The sequence below is a fragment of the Lissotriton helveticus genome, chromosome 4_1 (assembly GCF_964261635.1).
Source record: "Lissotriton helveticus chromosome 4_1, aLisHel1.1, whole genome shotgun sequence".
In the NCBI taxonomy this organism is placed as follows: domain Eukaryota; kingdom Metazoa; phylum Chordata; class Amphibia; order Caudata; family Salamandridae; genus Lissotriton; species Lissotriton helveticus.
This window is the reverse complement of record NC_136063.1, coordinates 1,838,628,495-1,838,642,331: the sequence shown is the minus strand read 5'-3', so window position 1 is coordinate 1,838,642,331 and position 13,837 is coordinate 1,838,628,495. Positions and strand designations below refer to the sequence as shown.

Here is a 13,837-nt window from a genome sequence, read left to right as displayed (position 1 = left end):
CGTGAGTTTGCTCCGGAGAACTTTTGCGGGCCACAACGCAGAGCCATCACAAAAAAACTGAGGAGAGCATGGGAACAGTGTGTGAAAAAACCATAGAGACAAAATAGAGAGAAACAAAAGGTGAGAAACACCACAAGGTGGCACCAAGGCACCAGAAGGCGACAACAGCAGGCCCAAGCAGGAAAGGAGAAGAGCACCAATCTGAAGAACAACTTGTACAAACCAAGGCGAAAGCACCATGTGGCAGTAAAGCACCAGGTGGCAGTAAAGCACCAGAAGGCCAGCGCAGCAAAGCCACAGCAAGAAAAGTGCAAGCACCGCTCTGTGGAACCACCTTGCAAGCCAAAGCGAAAGCCATCCTGGAGGCACAAGCACGTGAAAGCGCTGTGACAGAAAGAGAGAGAATCTGCAACTACAACCACAAGGAGAAGGGCCACCAGCCCGGAACAGAGGAGCAACAGCAATCCATCCCCAGACTACACTGCCAAGGATGGCCATACCTCCTGAAAGGAGGAGGAGGTCATGGACATGTAATCCATTCGCAGACCACAGTGCCATCTGAAAGGAACAGGAGGCAAAGGGCAGGTAAATGAACCCCCAACGAAGAAGACTAGGTGGGGATCAGAAACTCTAACAACAGAGGGAAGAGCAAAACTAGGCCCCCCAGCTGGAGAGAAACCAGCTAGAGGGATGCCTGGCCGGAAGAAAATAAAGATAACACCCACAGAAGACAAGGCACCCAAAGGAAGGCAACTGCAGAAACCCAAGCAGAGGGGCCTCGCAGAGTGGGGAGGAAGGGTGGGTGGTGAAGGAATCTGCGGCTAGAATAATCTCTACCAGATACATTGTTACCGAAGGTAAGTAACATATACATCTGAAAGATACTACTAGCCGAGAGGACCGGGGGGACTCGGGGACATGCCCGAGCCCCGGCAACCTCCCGCGACACCACAGGCGAGGCAAAGGTGCTGTGGTCCGAAGAAGGGCAACACGAAGGGCCGCACCCGGACGGCTCCACATCCTCCGAACCTGTAGCCGAACCTGTCGGCGCCGGAGCTACCGGCGACACCACAGAAGTCCCCGCATGCGGCAAGGGATCCGCAGACATCACAAGAGGAGAAGGAGAAGAAGGAGAAGCCAACGAAGCCTGCAAGGCTGCCGCATAGGCCTCCATCTGGGCTCTGGGAAACGGCGGATAGGGTGGTGATGCGCGGTCCGCACCACCCGCGGAGATCCCACGTCCCTTCACAGGCCGGGGACCAGCCCTCGGGGACAAATTGCGACTCTTACAACAGGTGGGCGACACTCTTGCGGCCTGGAAGAAGGAAGATGTCGGAGGCGGCGGGTCTTGAAGCCGACCGCGGGGCACGGACGCGGCGACGACGCCAACCTGGACCTGCGTGCCGAAAGGAGTTTCAACCGGCGCTCACGTCGGGACTTCGGTTTCATTTGCTGACACGCCTCACAATCCGTGGAGTCGTGGTGCTCCCCCAAACACCACATGCAGATGGAGTGAGGATCCGTCGCCGACATCTGGCGCGTACAAGACAAGCACTTCTTGAAGACAGAAGGCATTCGCACACTGTTCCCAAGAAAACATGCTCAAAAGCAGAAAAAAGAGGACTAAAACAGGCCAAGAACATGATCCGGATCCGCGTTGCACGCGGAAAAGAAGAAAACTGACGTCAGCGTGCCAGGGTGGGGCTTATGTGACCTCGCTGACGTCACGCCCGCGGAGGACGTCGGGGATGAGTGGCATGGTACCGCCTCTCCAGCGCGCAGAGATGCTGGGCAAGAACGTTTTCCAGGTCCAGTCTCACGCCTGGGGATAATTCTACGTTAAGGAATCTGCGGCTAGTAGTCTCTATCAGATATAAAATATCTTCTACTTGTGTGTGCTTTCTTTGTTCAAAAACTTCAATAAAATATGTTGGAAAAAAAGAACAAACGCTAGTCAAAAATTGCTTACAAACTATTTTATCTTGAGCAATTGTGTCAGGTTATTGTGACAATCAAGCATATTTGGGGCAGCATCTGAAGACAGCAGAACTGATACTTTGTAATAAAAAAGTTGATTCAGTCTTGACAGAAGAATGTAATACAATGCAAACTTTAATGTCAATATATACAGAGCTTTAAAGAAACATCTTTTTTAAAAAATAAAATGAAATAAATACAATATGGTACAAAATCCACAATATGTTGAGGGAAGGGAAACGATGAAAGTTATTATTTCTGAACTTTAGGAATTGCGTTTTGGTTTACTTGATTTGTGGGAGTACCTTTGCTTACATTTCTCTTATTTGCAATGTAATGTCTTGCTTAATGCACACCTCTGTAGCTTGTAAAATCCTTTCATTGGATAAAACTGTAATCAGAGTAACAGAGCAACAACAGGCATTTAAGGGTACTCAAAGCAATGTAAAAAATCATGCTTTAAAAGAAATATCTGCCAACTAACAAGTCATTTTACACTTTATTTCTGGTATCAAACATGTATTTTCTGCGCACAAAAAAAATCACCTTCCTAGAAATGAGTATGCAATGGAACAGAGAAAAGGAAACCTACTAAACGTCTTAATATAAGTCGCATTTTTAAAATACAACGTCCAGTTTGAAGAGTACATTGATTTGGTCCATTTCTAAAAAGGCTGGAGCTTTGATGATGACTTTGTTCTAGACCTTGTTTAAATACAACAATAAAAACGTGGGTAGATGAACTTCATTTCATACAATAAAAGGGCCATCAGAAAATGTTAAAACTAACCTGGTGTTTTACTGTGGGTTTTTACGGCCGTTTTCACATTGCTTTTCTTTGTTTGGGGTTTTGATGGTATTTGCATATATGCTGGTCCAGCTGCACAACCTAATGGCTCCTGAGAAGTATGGCAAGATGTACAGCAGAGATTTGTTTTCACACATTATTTTATACAACCATGCCTCACTATAGCCTTTTAAATTGAATGTCTGTCATAATGCGCTTTACAGAACCTACTGAAACTAGCACTCAATTCCTCCTAAACAGCAATATACACTTTTTTGCATGTCTGTAAAATGGTTTAGAAAAAAGGGTGCCAATTGCTTTTTTTATAATTGCCTCAAGGGCAATGCTCTTTTCAAGTTAAAATGCATTTGCTTTGACCATGAAAGAGAGAAATCTACATTGAACTTGTAAAAGCATATTATACACACTTCATTCCCTTTAATAACATCTTAGATTGTCCTAATCCTGGAGCTGGAAAATTCCAATTATAAAGGGATCCCTAATTTAAAAAAAAGACACTGAAATCCACACCCAAACATGAAGGGCCACCTTCAAAGCACAAGCAACTGACGTTTCCATGGTTTCCTTTCTTGGTTTTCTGATCAGAAGATTAGACTAGGTGGGTTTGAAGCTCAAAACAAATGCAGATGCATGTCTCCATGGTTTAGGTTGTAAGTAACATGCTGCTCTCGCTCAAGATGTCCCTTTGAGGGGTTCATCGCTTTCACAAACGAATGCCATACACAGCCAACTAAACTAACTAAATGTGGAGATTGGAACTCCTTCTCTAGTTTAGAATCAACTGAAACACAACATGGCCTAGCCTAGTTTACGCTATAGAATTAAACTCAAATACTTAACACTCTGTAGCCATAATGTAAAGAAACTACAGCAAGTAGCCAGTGCTTTCAATCTCCACAATGGGCACGTCGATGTGGTCTTTCCCCACAGAGAACGAACACCAGTGAATTCAAGGATCAGAGGTGAGATTCCAAATGCTCAGAACAGTACATAATGCCACCCAAAAACCAATGGGCTGTTTTTGCAAGAGTTGTCAACAAGGATACATCAGAAGTAAATCTGAAAAAAATGATACTTAAGGCCAGCTCCTTACATTAAGAATAGCAGGCCTGTTGTACAAATCCCTTTTGGATTGCAAGACCTGTGAGTCGAAAAATCACATGGTTGCAACGGGAAAAGGGGTATTTTCCAATGCAAAAAAAACCCTTAGACGAGCTAGACACAAGTTTCAAACTTTTAAAAGGGATTTTAAGACCCTGCCGCGAGGCCAGAAACCTTGGCGTATGGTTGGATAAGGACCTCACCTTTGGCCCACATGTCGGTCGAGTGGCAGGGATCTGTTTCGGTGTTCTGAGAGCTCTCAGGAAAGTATTAGATCTGCTTCCCACTCCTGCTCGTCAGACACTGGTGCATGCCCTGGTTACCTCCCGACTCGATTATGGGAATCTGCTCTATCTGGGGGCCTCAGGCAGGGTCCTCGGCCGCCTGCAGGTTCTACAAAACGCAGCTGCGCGGCTGGTCCTCAGACTCCCCAGGAGGTCATCCGCCAAACTGGCCTTGCGGGCGCTTCATTGGCTCCCCATAGAGAGGAGAGTGGAGTTTAAGGCTCTTGCCACTTGCCATCGTATCTTGAGTGGCAAAGCACCTCTCCCGCTCCAGAGCCTTATAGCCCATTATGAGCCTGCACGCAGTCTCCGGTCTTCGCAGACCGGGCTGTTAAAAGTCCCAAGAATATTTAAAGCTCGCATGGGAGGCAGATCTTTCAGATACCTTGCTCCCAAGCGCTGGAACAATCTGCCACTGGAACTTCGGTTGGAACCCTGCGAAGTCCAGTTTAGAAAAAAACTTAAAACGCACCTGTTTCAGTAGATAGCTTGGTTGGGAGGAGGGGGGGACAGCCACACCACTTGTCATAGCGCGGAGACACGCCAGTGGCGTAATCAGGCGCTTAATAAATGCCCAATAATAATAATAATAATTTCAGAATCACAAATAGGAGGTGACGTGAATGGGGCATCAACCTCTAATTTGTGATTTGGAAAGAAATTGCAGTGACACAAACCAGTACTCGGTTACCAACCCCCATGGAATAGGTTTCACTTTAAAAATTGTGTCAGACTACCTTATAATGGAGGGGAAGGAGGCAGCAGTGTGATGTCTTCCTAAATGGGAAACATTTATTCAAAGCAACACCTGTTCCTTTAATGGATACAGCTGTTTTTTTTTTTAAGTTTCCAGTTTTTAAAAAAATATACAGAAAACTAAAGTGTGCCGTCTGTCCCATCCATGTACTTGCAGCCAGTCACATGGGGTCATAGGTACTGATCTGTCAGGCCAGTGTCTTTTGTGATGTTGATCCTCAAATATTCTGTATCATAATTTGAATGGGCAATTTAATGTTTGGGACTATATCCTCAATTCCTCACCTCCTCTACCAATTTGCACAGAACATCCCAAATGTCTTATCAATTGCTAAAACGCTATCAAATTTAGATGTCATCAAAGAGGTGATAAGCTTCTTCTGTGGAGTGCCACAATACCAAGTAATAGCGGTACAAGTGCAGAAACCACCTGTTTTTCTCTGTCCCTTCTTGTATAAAAAGTTGTAAAACAGCAATGCACACCACTGCTTTACTTTTCAGTAGCTCCCAAAAGACACATGGAGGGAGGAAGAGGGTGACAAAGAGTCAACAGTACTTCCCTATTTCCCCAGCCTCTTAATTTCTGTAGCTTATTGTACAAGTTTCCCTGCACATGTCTAAAGGAGTCTAAACAGAAAAATGCAAAGAATATAACATATAACAATAAGAAAGTGTTGGGGTCCAGGACACCTGTTAGGGTGGTACACATTAGGATTGCTGCACATCTTTTGGGGAATGAAGAATATACAAACATCTGTCATACTGGCATGCCCACCCCATGAGCACATTTTACAAGTGCGAGTGGAGAGCAATTTGTACACAATCACCACATTGCCCAAATTCATTTTAAGTGGCAAATGTGTAATTTTTTTCTAGATCTGGACAAATGCAATTCAGGAAAAAAGTTGGTTAAGCAGGCTTTCTCATTTATGTCACAATCCACATCGGAACATCAAAGAAATGTCGCAATGATTTGCTCAACATTTTGAGTTTGAAGCCATTTTAATACAATGCTACATTCCAGGGCCTAATTTAATGGGAACATTTTGCATCATACTAAAAAATAAAAGATTAGATTTTTAGCTGGCTGCCTCGGACTTTACCAGTTGTTAAAGGCCTTGAACATGAGTTATAGGCCGGAGCTGCAGGGGAGTGCCTAAAAATGAGGAGGAGGGCTTTTAACAACCAAAATAGCCAGGTGGCAGAAGGGCTATAAGGCTATTAGAACATTCCACCCTCTGAGCGTAAAATGCTTTAAATTACAATGGGGGAAGCAGAAAGACAAACATTGGAATGTGGGAGCAGAAGGCTTATACCAGTCATTATAACCTTGGAGCTACTCTATTGTCTTCAATGGAGCTCTCAACATTCCAATGTTCTAATTTGAAATATGATCCTCAGAATCACTTTTTTCAGTTATTTGTACGATATCTCTTATGGTAAGCTTCTTAAATAATAAGAGGTATTACACATTTTAGATAACAGCATTCAGTAGAAGCTTTCTGAACCAACTACCTAAAAATTATGAAAAGAAGAGAACTCACCAAATTAAAACATGATTCTCCTTTCAAGACAAACAGTGAAACAACAACAGAAAAGTGACAATTAGTACAAAGAGAGGAACGACTAAAAACCTTTGGCTTTCTGAAGTAATATTTACAAAACACTAAATTTAAGCATTTTAACAAACAACAGAAACTGTGGCTTTCATTGGGGATAACCAGTGATGTTAACAGGCGAAATACAGGTAACAGCGAAAATAAGTAAAATAATATTACATGCTCAAGAGTATTTAAAGTTGATTTACCCCATTTCACAGCTAGTGGGTGCAGATAATTCATTTCTCTGTGTCTAACACAGAACAGCATCAAGTTAAATATACATTTACCTATTATTTGAAGTAGTATTTCAAAATAACCCTATGCAATTCATATTTATTAGAATTACATCTCTCTAAATGATGATACCATTAATGCAGAAGTAACATGTTTGATACCAGTTCTCATTTACGAATCAGTGTTCTGCAGCAGAGCTAGTTCCTTCAGTGATTTACTCCTCCAATTTAACGCTTGCCCCACCAACATTTCTTTACACCAGTCATATTCTCTTATGGACAAGTTAAAGGGGCGTCGTAGACTCAGTTTCAGTGTTGGAGATGGCCATCTTCTTGGCTTTTCTATTCTTCACTGATTTTGAATTGTTTATTTTACCATTTCCTATCAATTAATTTGTGTAAGATATTACAGGTTGTTGTTAATATTAGTGCATTAGATCATCAACAAAACTCTGCCTTCCAATAGTGATTTTACAAAACCCCCATCACATCAGAGGGGCAGCTGAAGCCAGTCACTAGTTTCGTAACATGAATCAATCTGGCAATAAAAAAACAAAGCTTCATAAGTTACAAAATCTAAAGAAAGAAAAATGGTAAAATATACCAACAGACATCATTTCTAAATATCTAAGGCACAGGTACATTCTAAACTGAAATTCATCCAACACTGCCATCAACCAAAAGCAACATGGGAAGAATACAGAAAGGAACTAGCAAACTGTTCTAACCTCTCTAAAAAACTGAAATTGTAGTTATTGTTACCAGTGATTTAAATATGTAATTTTATCATTCTGTATTTGGCCCCTAAATTCCAGCACTAGATGACAGCAAGAGAGACAACGAAGACAGCACACATAACATAATTTCAAAAATATGTTAGCCCTCAGTTCATAAATTTCCCAAGAACAATTGCAGCAAACATGTGTCCGGTAAGGCACACTTAAAACAAAGAAAATATAAAACTATTATCAACTGAAATCACTGTTTTCAGCTAAAACTTCATTTTCCTTGTAATATTAAATAATACAATTTAGTTTCATGTTAGGATCAGGAATAATTCCTGCTAAAAGCAGCAATATTGGGGTCAGATATTTGAAAAAGTAAATTAATTAAATTAAATAGCGACTTCAGCTATTGTACTTAGTGAACATCTTAAATTTCACTTCAGGTCACACTTGTACCACCCAGTATTAAACTATATAATAATTATATAACTGGATTTTAATTGTGCATTATTTTAGAGAAAACTACAACTTATAAAACACATTGGATCTGGTAATCCCACAAACACAGGAACAAAATATCCCACATTCCAAACTCAACCCACATAAATTCATTCTCATACTTTTCTACATAACAAACATGATTTCTGAAAAAAATAGCAGTGGCATTTATGTTGAAATAAAATGTCATATTTTAAGCAACAAGTCTATTATCATGGGCAATTCAGAAGCAGCTGCATATGCATTCCAAAGCAGCATCAAGACCCTATCACCATCCTAGCATCACCATTTTAATATTGAAGGTGCACATTTACTTCTAAGTGCACTCGAGCACAGGCAAAAGGTCCTTTACAGTAAACCAGCAGTCTCTCAAAATCAGTCTTCAAATTTGAATCCATAAACATATGCACAGACCTTAGAAACACACACGCCATGAACACCAAACCTCTTCAGTCTGTGAGAGACATGCGGTGTGGCACATAAAACATGAAAACAGAACGAATATTTCCTCTGTTTTGGGCACAAGGCAATTAAAAAAGGCCCAAAGGTATTAACTTGTGACAAATTACATTTTGACCGTTAAAGCTTAAAATAGGATTAGTAGGTCCAAATACTGGCACTGTATGGCATTATATTTTGATATGCTTCCATGTCATCCACAATGGTCCCCAAAAAACATTTTTCAAAACAAACCCAGAAAAACTGTACAATATGTAAAATATTAATATTTTCAACTAAGTCCAGAAACACTTTCAGTGTACAGAAATTTACAATAATCTTTGTGAAGTACCCTGATATTCAACTTAAATAAACTAAAATACATTGACACTGTCCTTCATAACAGAACACAGTATGAACCTGTCTTTTGTAAAGGACCTACTCAGAATATTCAAGTAATGTAGGAGGAAACGGTTAATGCCTTTCGACCACAGATTGGGCCGAAGGTCACCTTCTATTTCCTTTGATTCAGTTTGTCATTGATGCCATTGTGCATCTACAAGTCTGTTGATGTTAATTTTTTCATACTACGTCTCTGAGCTAAACTTGATGCTGCAACAGGTTCTAAAACTGGTTGAAATGTCTTGTTATTCAATGCAGAATACGTGGCAGCCATTGCACCCTAAAGATACAAAAGACAATAATTAAATATTAGAATTATTGTGGAAAATAAAAACTTTCTAGAACAGTAACAATACACTATCAAAGTCAATAGAAGAGTGCATACAAAATACAAAAATGTTGATGCAAAGAATCGATCTATTTTTTGATAAATCAATTCTCTTATTCAGAGTATTCATATACAGGTCAACACATTGTCCCCCAAAACACAGATTCACAGGAAAAAAATCACAAATCTACCCCATTACAATATAAAACAAATATTTACCCATTTAATAAAAATGACAGGCCATATGGATTTTATTTAGCCAGAAAAATGCAAACTAAGCAACAGTTGAATTATTAGTAATCCTGTACAGCTAAAACATTTTAATTATTAACCAATGCTTGCCAAATATCTTTAAAATACACTTGCACAATTGCTAAAATACAGGCATGAGAAGAAACAATACCAACTACAGTAAACCTATGGTCAGCATTCATATACAGCTCTATTCACTATGGGTCCAATTCACAAACTAGGGCTTTAAAAAGTTTGAAATCCACTTACGTAGATTTACTTCTTTGCTTGGAGCACATTAGGACTTTTTGAAATTTACAACGAAATGCAAAAGTCGTAAATTAATAGGAGTAGAACTAGACTCAATTTACTCCTAAAATTTAACTCGTCATTTTAAGGGTTTACTTTCCCTTGAAGAAGCAATGTCCTTTAAACCCACATAAAATATGGGCGGGTCATCTTCCTTTAACCAAAATGGAAATGTATTTAACTATGCCTTTCACAGTGGTTTTATATGTGTTGCAGTGGTTGTGAGAAACCACTTACAACATGTTTCGGAGCAGCGACAAACATACTATTTTCTGTGTGTTCAATGCAACTTCTAGAGTCAGTGCCTTCCCAACCATAAAGCATAAATTTATGACTGTGTAACATCTGGCATATTGGAAAATCTTCAACTATAATAAGTGTAAGTTAAGGTCTTAAAGAACAAGTTACTTACATTCGGTAACGATATATCTGTAGGAGACATAGATTAGTTATGGATTCTTCACCTTAGAATTACCTCCAGACGTCAGACTGAATCTGGAGAATTTCTCTTCAGCAGTACACCTGCGCGTCGGTAGGTGGCGTCGGTCGACGACGCGTTCGTCGTTGGAGTCATGATCGCCGTAATGACATCACAGTATCTACTTAGACTTTGCGCGCTGATGTCAGTTTTTTACACAACATTCCAAGCCAGAAGCGCAGAGCCATGCAAGACACTGACCACTGGTGCACAAAACTAGGGCCCTAAAGGGAGGTCCCTTACCCTAGAAGTCAGTTCGCAGACCGGGGAGGATGGGTGGGGCACTGAGGAATCCATAAATAATCTTTGTCTCTTACAGATATATCGTCAAGGAGGGTAAGTAACTTGTTCATCTGAAAGAGACAATTAATTATGCATTCCTCACCTTAGAATAGATACCCCAGAAATACCAATCCCGGAGGTGGGTCTGCGAACCACTTTCACACCAGAAAGTCCTGGAGACCTTTACGGCCAAAGAAGCTGTCTCTCCAGACTTGGCTGTCCAGGCCATAGTGCTTGGTAAACGTGTGCAATGAAGCCCACGTAGCTGCCTGGCAGATGTCATGAAGGGGGACTCCACGTCCCAAAGCAGTAGTAGATGCAATTGCCCTGGTGGAATGGGCACATAACCCCACTGGAGGTTCCTTTGTGCTCATAATAGCAGATTTTGAAGCAAAGAACGACCCCCCGATCTTTCTTGCCGCCCACATAGCCAACAAAGAGCTGGTCAATTGCCTAGAATTATTTTGTGCTTTCCGGCTAGAATGAAAGCGCACATTTTGGATCCAGACATTGGAGCCTCTCCTCCTCCTTAGAAGGGTGCAGGGGTGGGAAGAAGGTGGGCAAAGTGATGGTCTGTCCTATGTGCAAAGAGGTAACCCCTTTGGCAAGCAAAGAAGGCCTAGGGCGAAGGACAACTTTATCAGGATGAACAGTCAGGAAAGGAGGTTTGGAAGAAAGAGCCTGAAACTCACTCACCCTTGCGAGCAACGGTGATGGCAACCAAAAAATCAGTCTTAAGAGTCAAAAGTCTGAGAGGACAGTTATGCAGCGGCTCGAAAGGAGCGCATATAAGGTAGGCCACTGGAGCATTACAAAAGGAGTTGGAGGAAACAAGTGAGCAATGCCCTTAAGGAAGCAGTTAACAATAGGGGACTTGAAAAGAGAAGGCTGATCAGGAAGCTGAAGAAAAGTTGAAATGGCCAAAAGATATCCTTTTAAAGTGCCCAGAGCAGAGACCTGCTGGGCCTAAGAAGGAATGAAAAGGAGAACCTCCGAAAGGGGTGCAGAAAGGGGATCCACAGCCTTTGCTGTGCACCATGCCACAAATGTATTCCATCTACAGGCGTATTCCGTTTTGGTGGAGAGACGCCTGGCTGCCAAGATAAAGTTACAGACTTCAGGAGGAAGGTCAAAAGCTGTCAACTGTCACCGTTCAATCTCCATGCATGGAAATGGAGACTTGACAGGTTTGGTTCGAAGACCGTCCCCTGCTGCTGCGACAGAAGATCCTCCCGAATGGCCAGTCTGATCAGAGGATCAATGGCCATGTGCAGAAGTTCGGGATACCAGATTCTTCATGCCCAGTCTGGAGCCACAAGAATGACTTTGACCCGGTTGCGCTTGATCTTCTTCAGCACTCTGGGCAGAACTGGCATAGGCGGAATGGCGTATAGGTATAGAAGACTGCACCTCCACTTGCGACAAAAAGCATCGCCTAGCGAGTTCCGCCTGGAAATTCCAATGTGCAGAATTTCTGACATTGCGCGTATTCTTTGGTGGCGAATAGATCTAACCAATGCTCTCCCCACCGCTGAAAGAGACCTTGCACCACCTCCGAGTGAAGATGGTATTTGTGATCCATCATGCACCGGCGGCTGAGTTCGTCCACTCTGGCATTCAGAGAACCTACCAGGTGTTAAACCACCAGGGACATGCTCTGATGTTCCAGCCACTTCCAGAGATGAAGTGCCTCCTGACATAGGGTCCACAACCCCACCCCGCCCTGTTTGTTGCAGTACCACATGGCGGTGGTAATGTCCGTGAACACCGGCACTACTCTTCCTGTGACAGAAGGAAGGAATGCCTTCATTGCAAGACGGATCGCCCAAAGCTCCAGAGGGTTGATGTGGAGCCCGGACTCCGTCAGAGATCAGAGGCCTCTGATCTCCGCCTCTCCCATGCGGCCGCCCCACCCCAGAAGTGATACATCTGTCACCACTGTGAACTCTGTTTGAGGAAGGGAGAGGATCTACCGTTGACCCAATTTTGTTTTGTTAGCCACCACTGCAATTGGTGTGCAGTGCCTTCCGAGATCTGGATGCAATCGGAAAGATTCCCCATATGCTGTTCCCACTGGAACTTCAGGTCCCACTGCAGAGCCCGCATATGCCAGTTGACATAGTCCACCAGCAGAATGCAGGAGGCCACGAGGCCCAGCAGCCTCAGGGCCATTCTGACTGAAACACAGGGTAGAGGCTGAAAGGTCGGAATCATAGTTCAATATCCCAGACTAGCTCCTCAGGAGGATAAGCCAGAAACTGCGCTGTGTCCAGAACAGCTCCGATGAAAAGAATCTTCTGAGAGGGATTCAGGTGTGACTTCGGCACGTTGATGGTGAACCTCAGCGAATGTAGGAGGTCGGCCGATGTCTGGAGGTGGGAGACGACAGCCTGAGTCGAGACTGGAACCCCTGATCTGCGCTGATGAGCTGCGACCACCGCCATCACCTTCGTGAACACCCCAGGGGTACTGGTAAGGCCAAAGGGGAGCACGGTAAACTGAAAGTGCTCGTAGCCTACCGTGAACCGCAGGTAACGCAGATGGGCCGGCAGGACAGGGATGTGAAAATAAGCATCCTGCAAGTCCAATGCTACCATCCAGTCTCTAGGGGCGAGGGCAGACAGGACCTGAGCCAGTGCCAACATTTTGAACTTCTCCTTCCGGAGGAAGCGGTTGACATTCCTGAAGATAGGGCACAGGACCTTGTCCTTCTTGGGCACCAGAAAGTAGTGGGAATAACAACTAGTATCTACTTCTGGGGCAGGAACTCGCTCGATGGCTCCCTTGGCCAAGAGACCATAACTTCCTGTTTGAGAAGGGCCAAGTGATCCTCCGACATGCGATGGAATTGAGGTGGCATGGATGGAGGAGTAGTTGCGAATGGGAGGGAGTAGCCCCTTCAGACTATCCCCAAAACCCACCTGTCCAACATGACGGTGAGCCAGTAGGGGAGGTGACGGCGAATCCGGCCCCCACTGGCGAATGGAGGCCCTGAAAGGTTGGACTAGGAGGGCTTGGAGGCTGCTGCAGATGGGGCGCTGTTGGACTGGCTCGCCCGCTGGCCCCCAAACCCACGACGGTGGGACCCACGTCCCCAGCCACACAGAGGCTGGACAGCTTGTGCAGGCCTGTGGCTCTGGTCAGAACGTGGTGGAGTACCCCTTCTGTAGCCGTGAAAGCGGCAAAAAGGAGACTGCCCTGGGAGGGAGGTGGAAGAGAGGCCCAAGGATCTGGCCGTAGTGCTGGAGTCCTTAAAGCGCTCGAGCGCGTTGTCTGCCTTGTCGCTAAACTAGCGACGGCCATCAAAGGGCATGTCTAAAAGTGTTGCTTGGCTTCACCCGAAAAGCCAGTGGACCTAAGCCAGGCATAGCGTCTCAGGGCTACCG

At 43.7% G+C, this 13,837-nt stretch overlaps 1 protein-coding gene across 2 annotated transcripts in view; it reads right to left on the bottom strand.

Moving 5' to 3' along the window:
• Positions 1-7,963: 7,963 nt before the first annotated feature.
• RPS6KA6 (ribosomal protein S6 kinase A6) overlaps positions 7,964-13,837 on the bottom strand; it is a 499,939-nt gene continuing 494,065 nt past the window's right edge. Inside the window, exon 22 of one of the 2 annotated variants that reach the window (XM_078688489.1) lies at positions 7,964-9,103. In XM_078688489.1, the coding sequence (XP_078544615.1) occupies positions 8,978-9,103 (126 nt within the window). In that variant the 3' untranslated portion in view covers positions 7,964-8,977. The remainder of the gene's footprint in view (positions 9,104-13,837) is intronic. The other variant, XM_078688488.1, reaches the window with a different exon arrangement.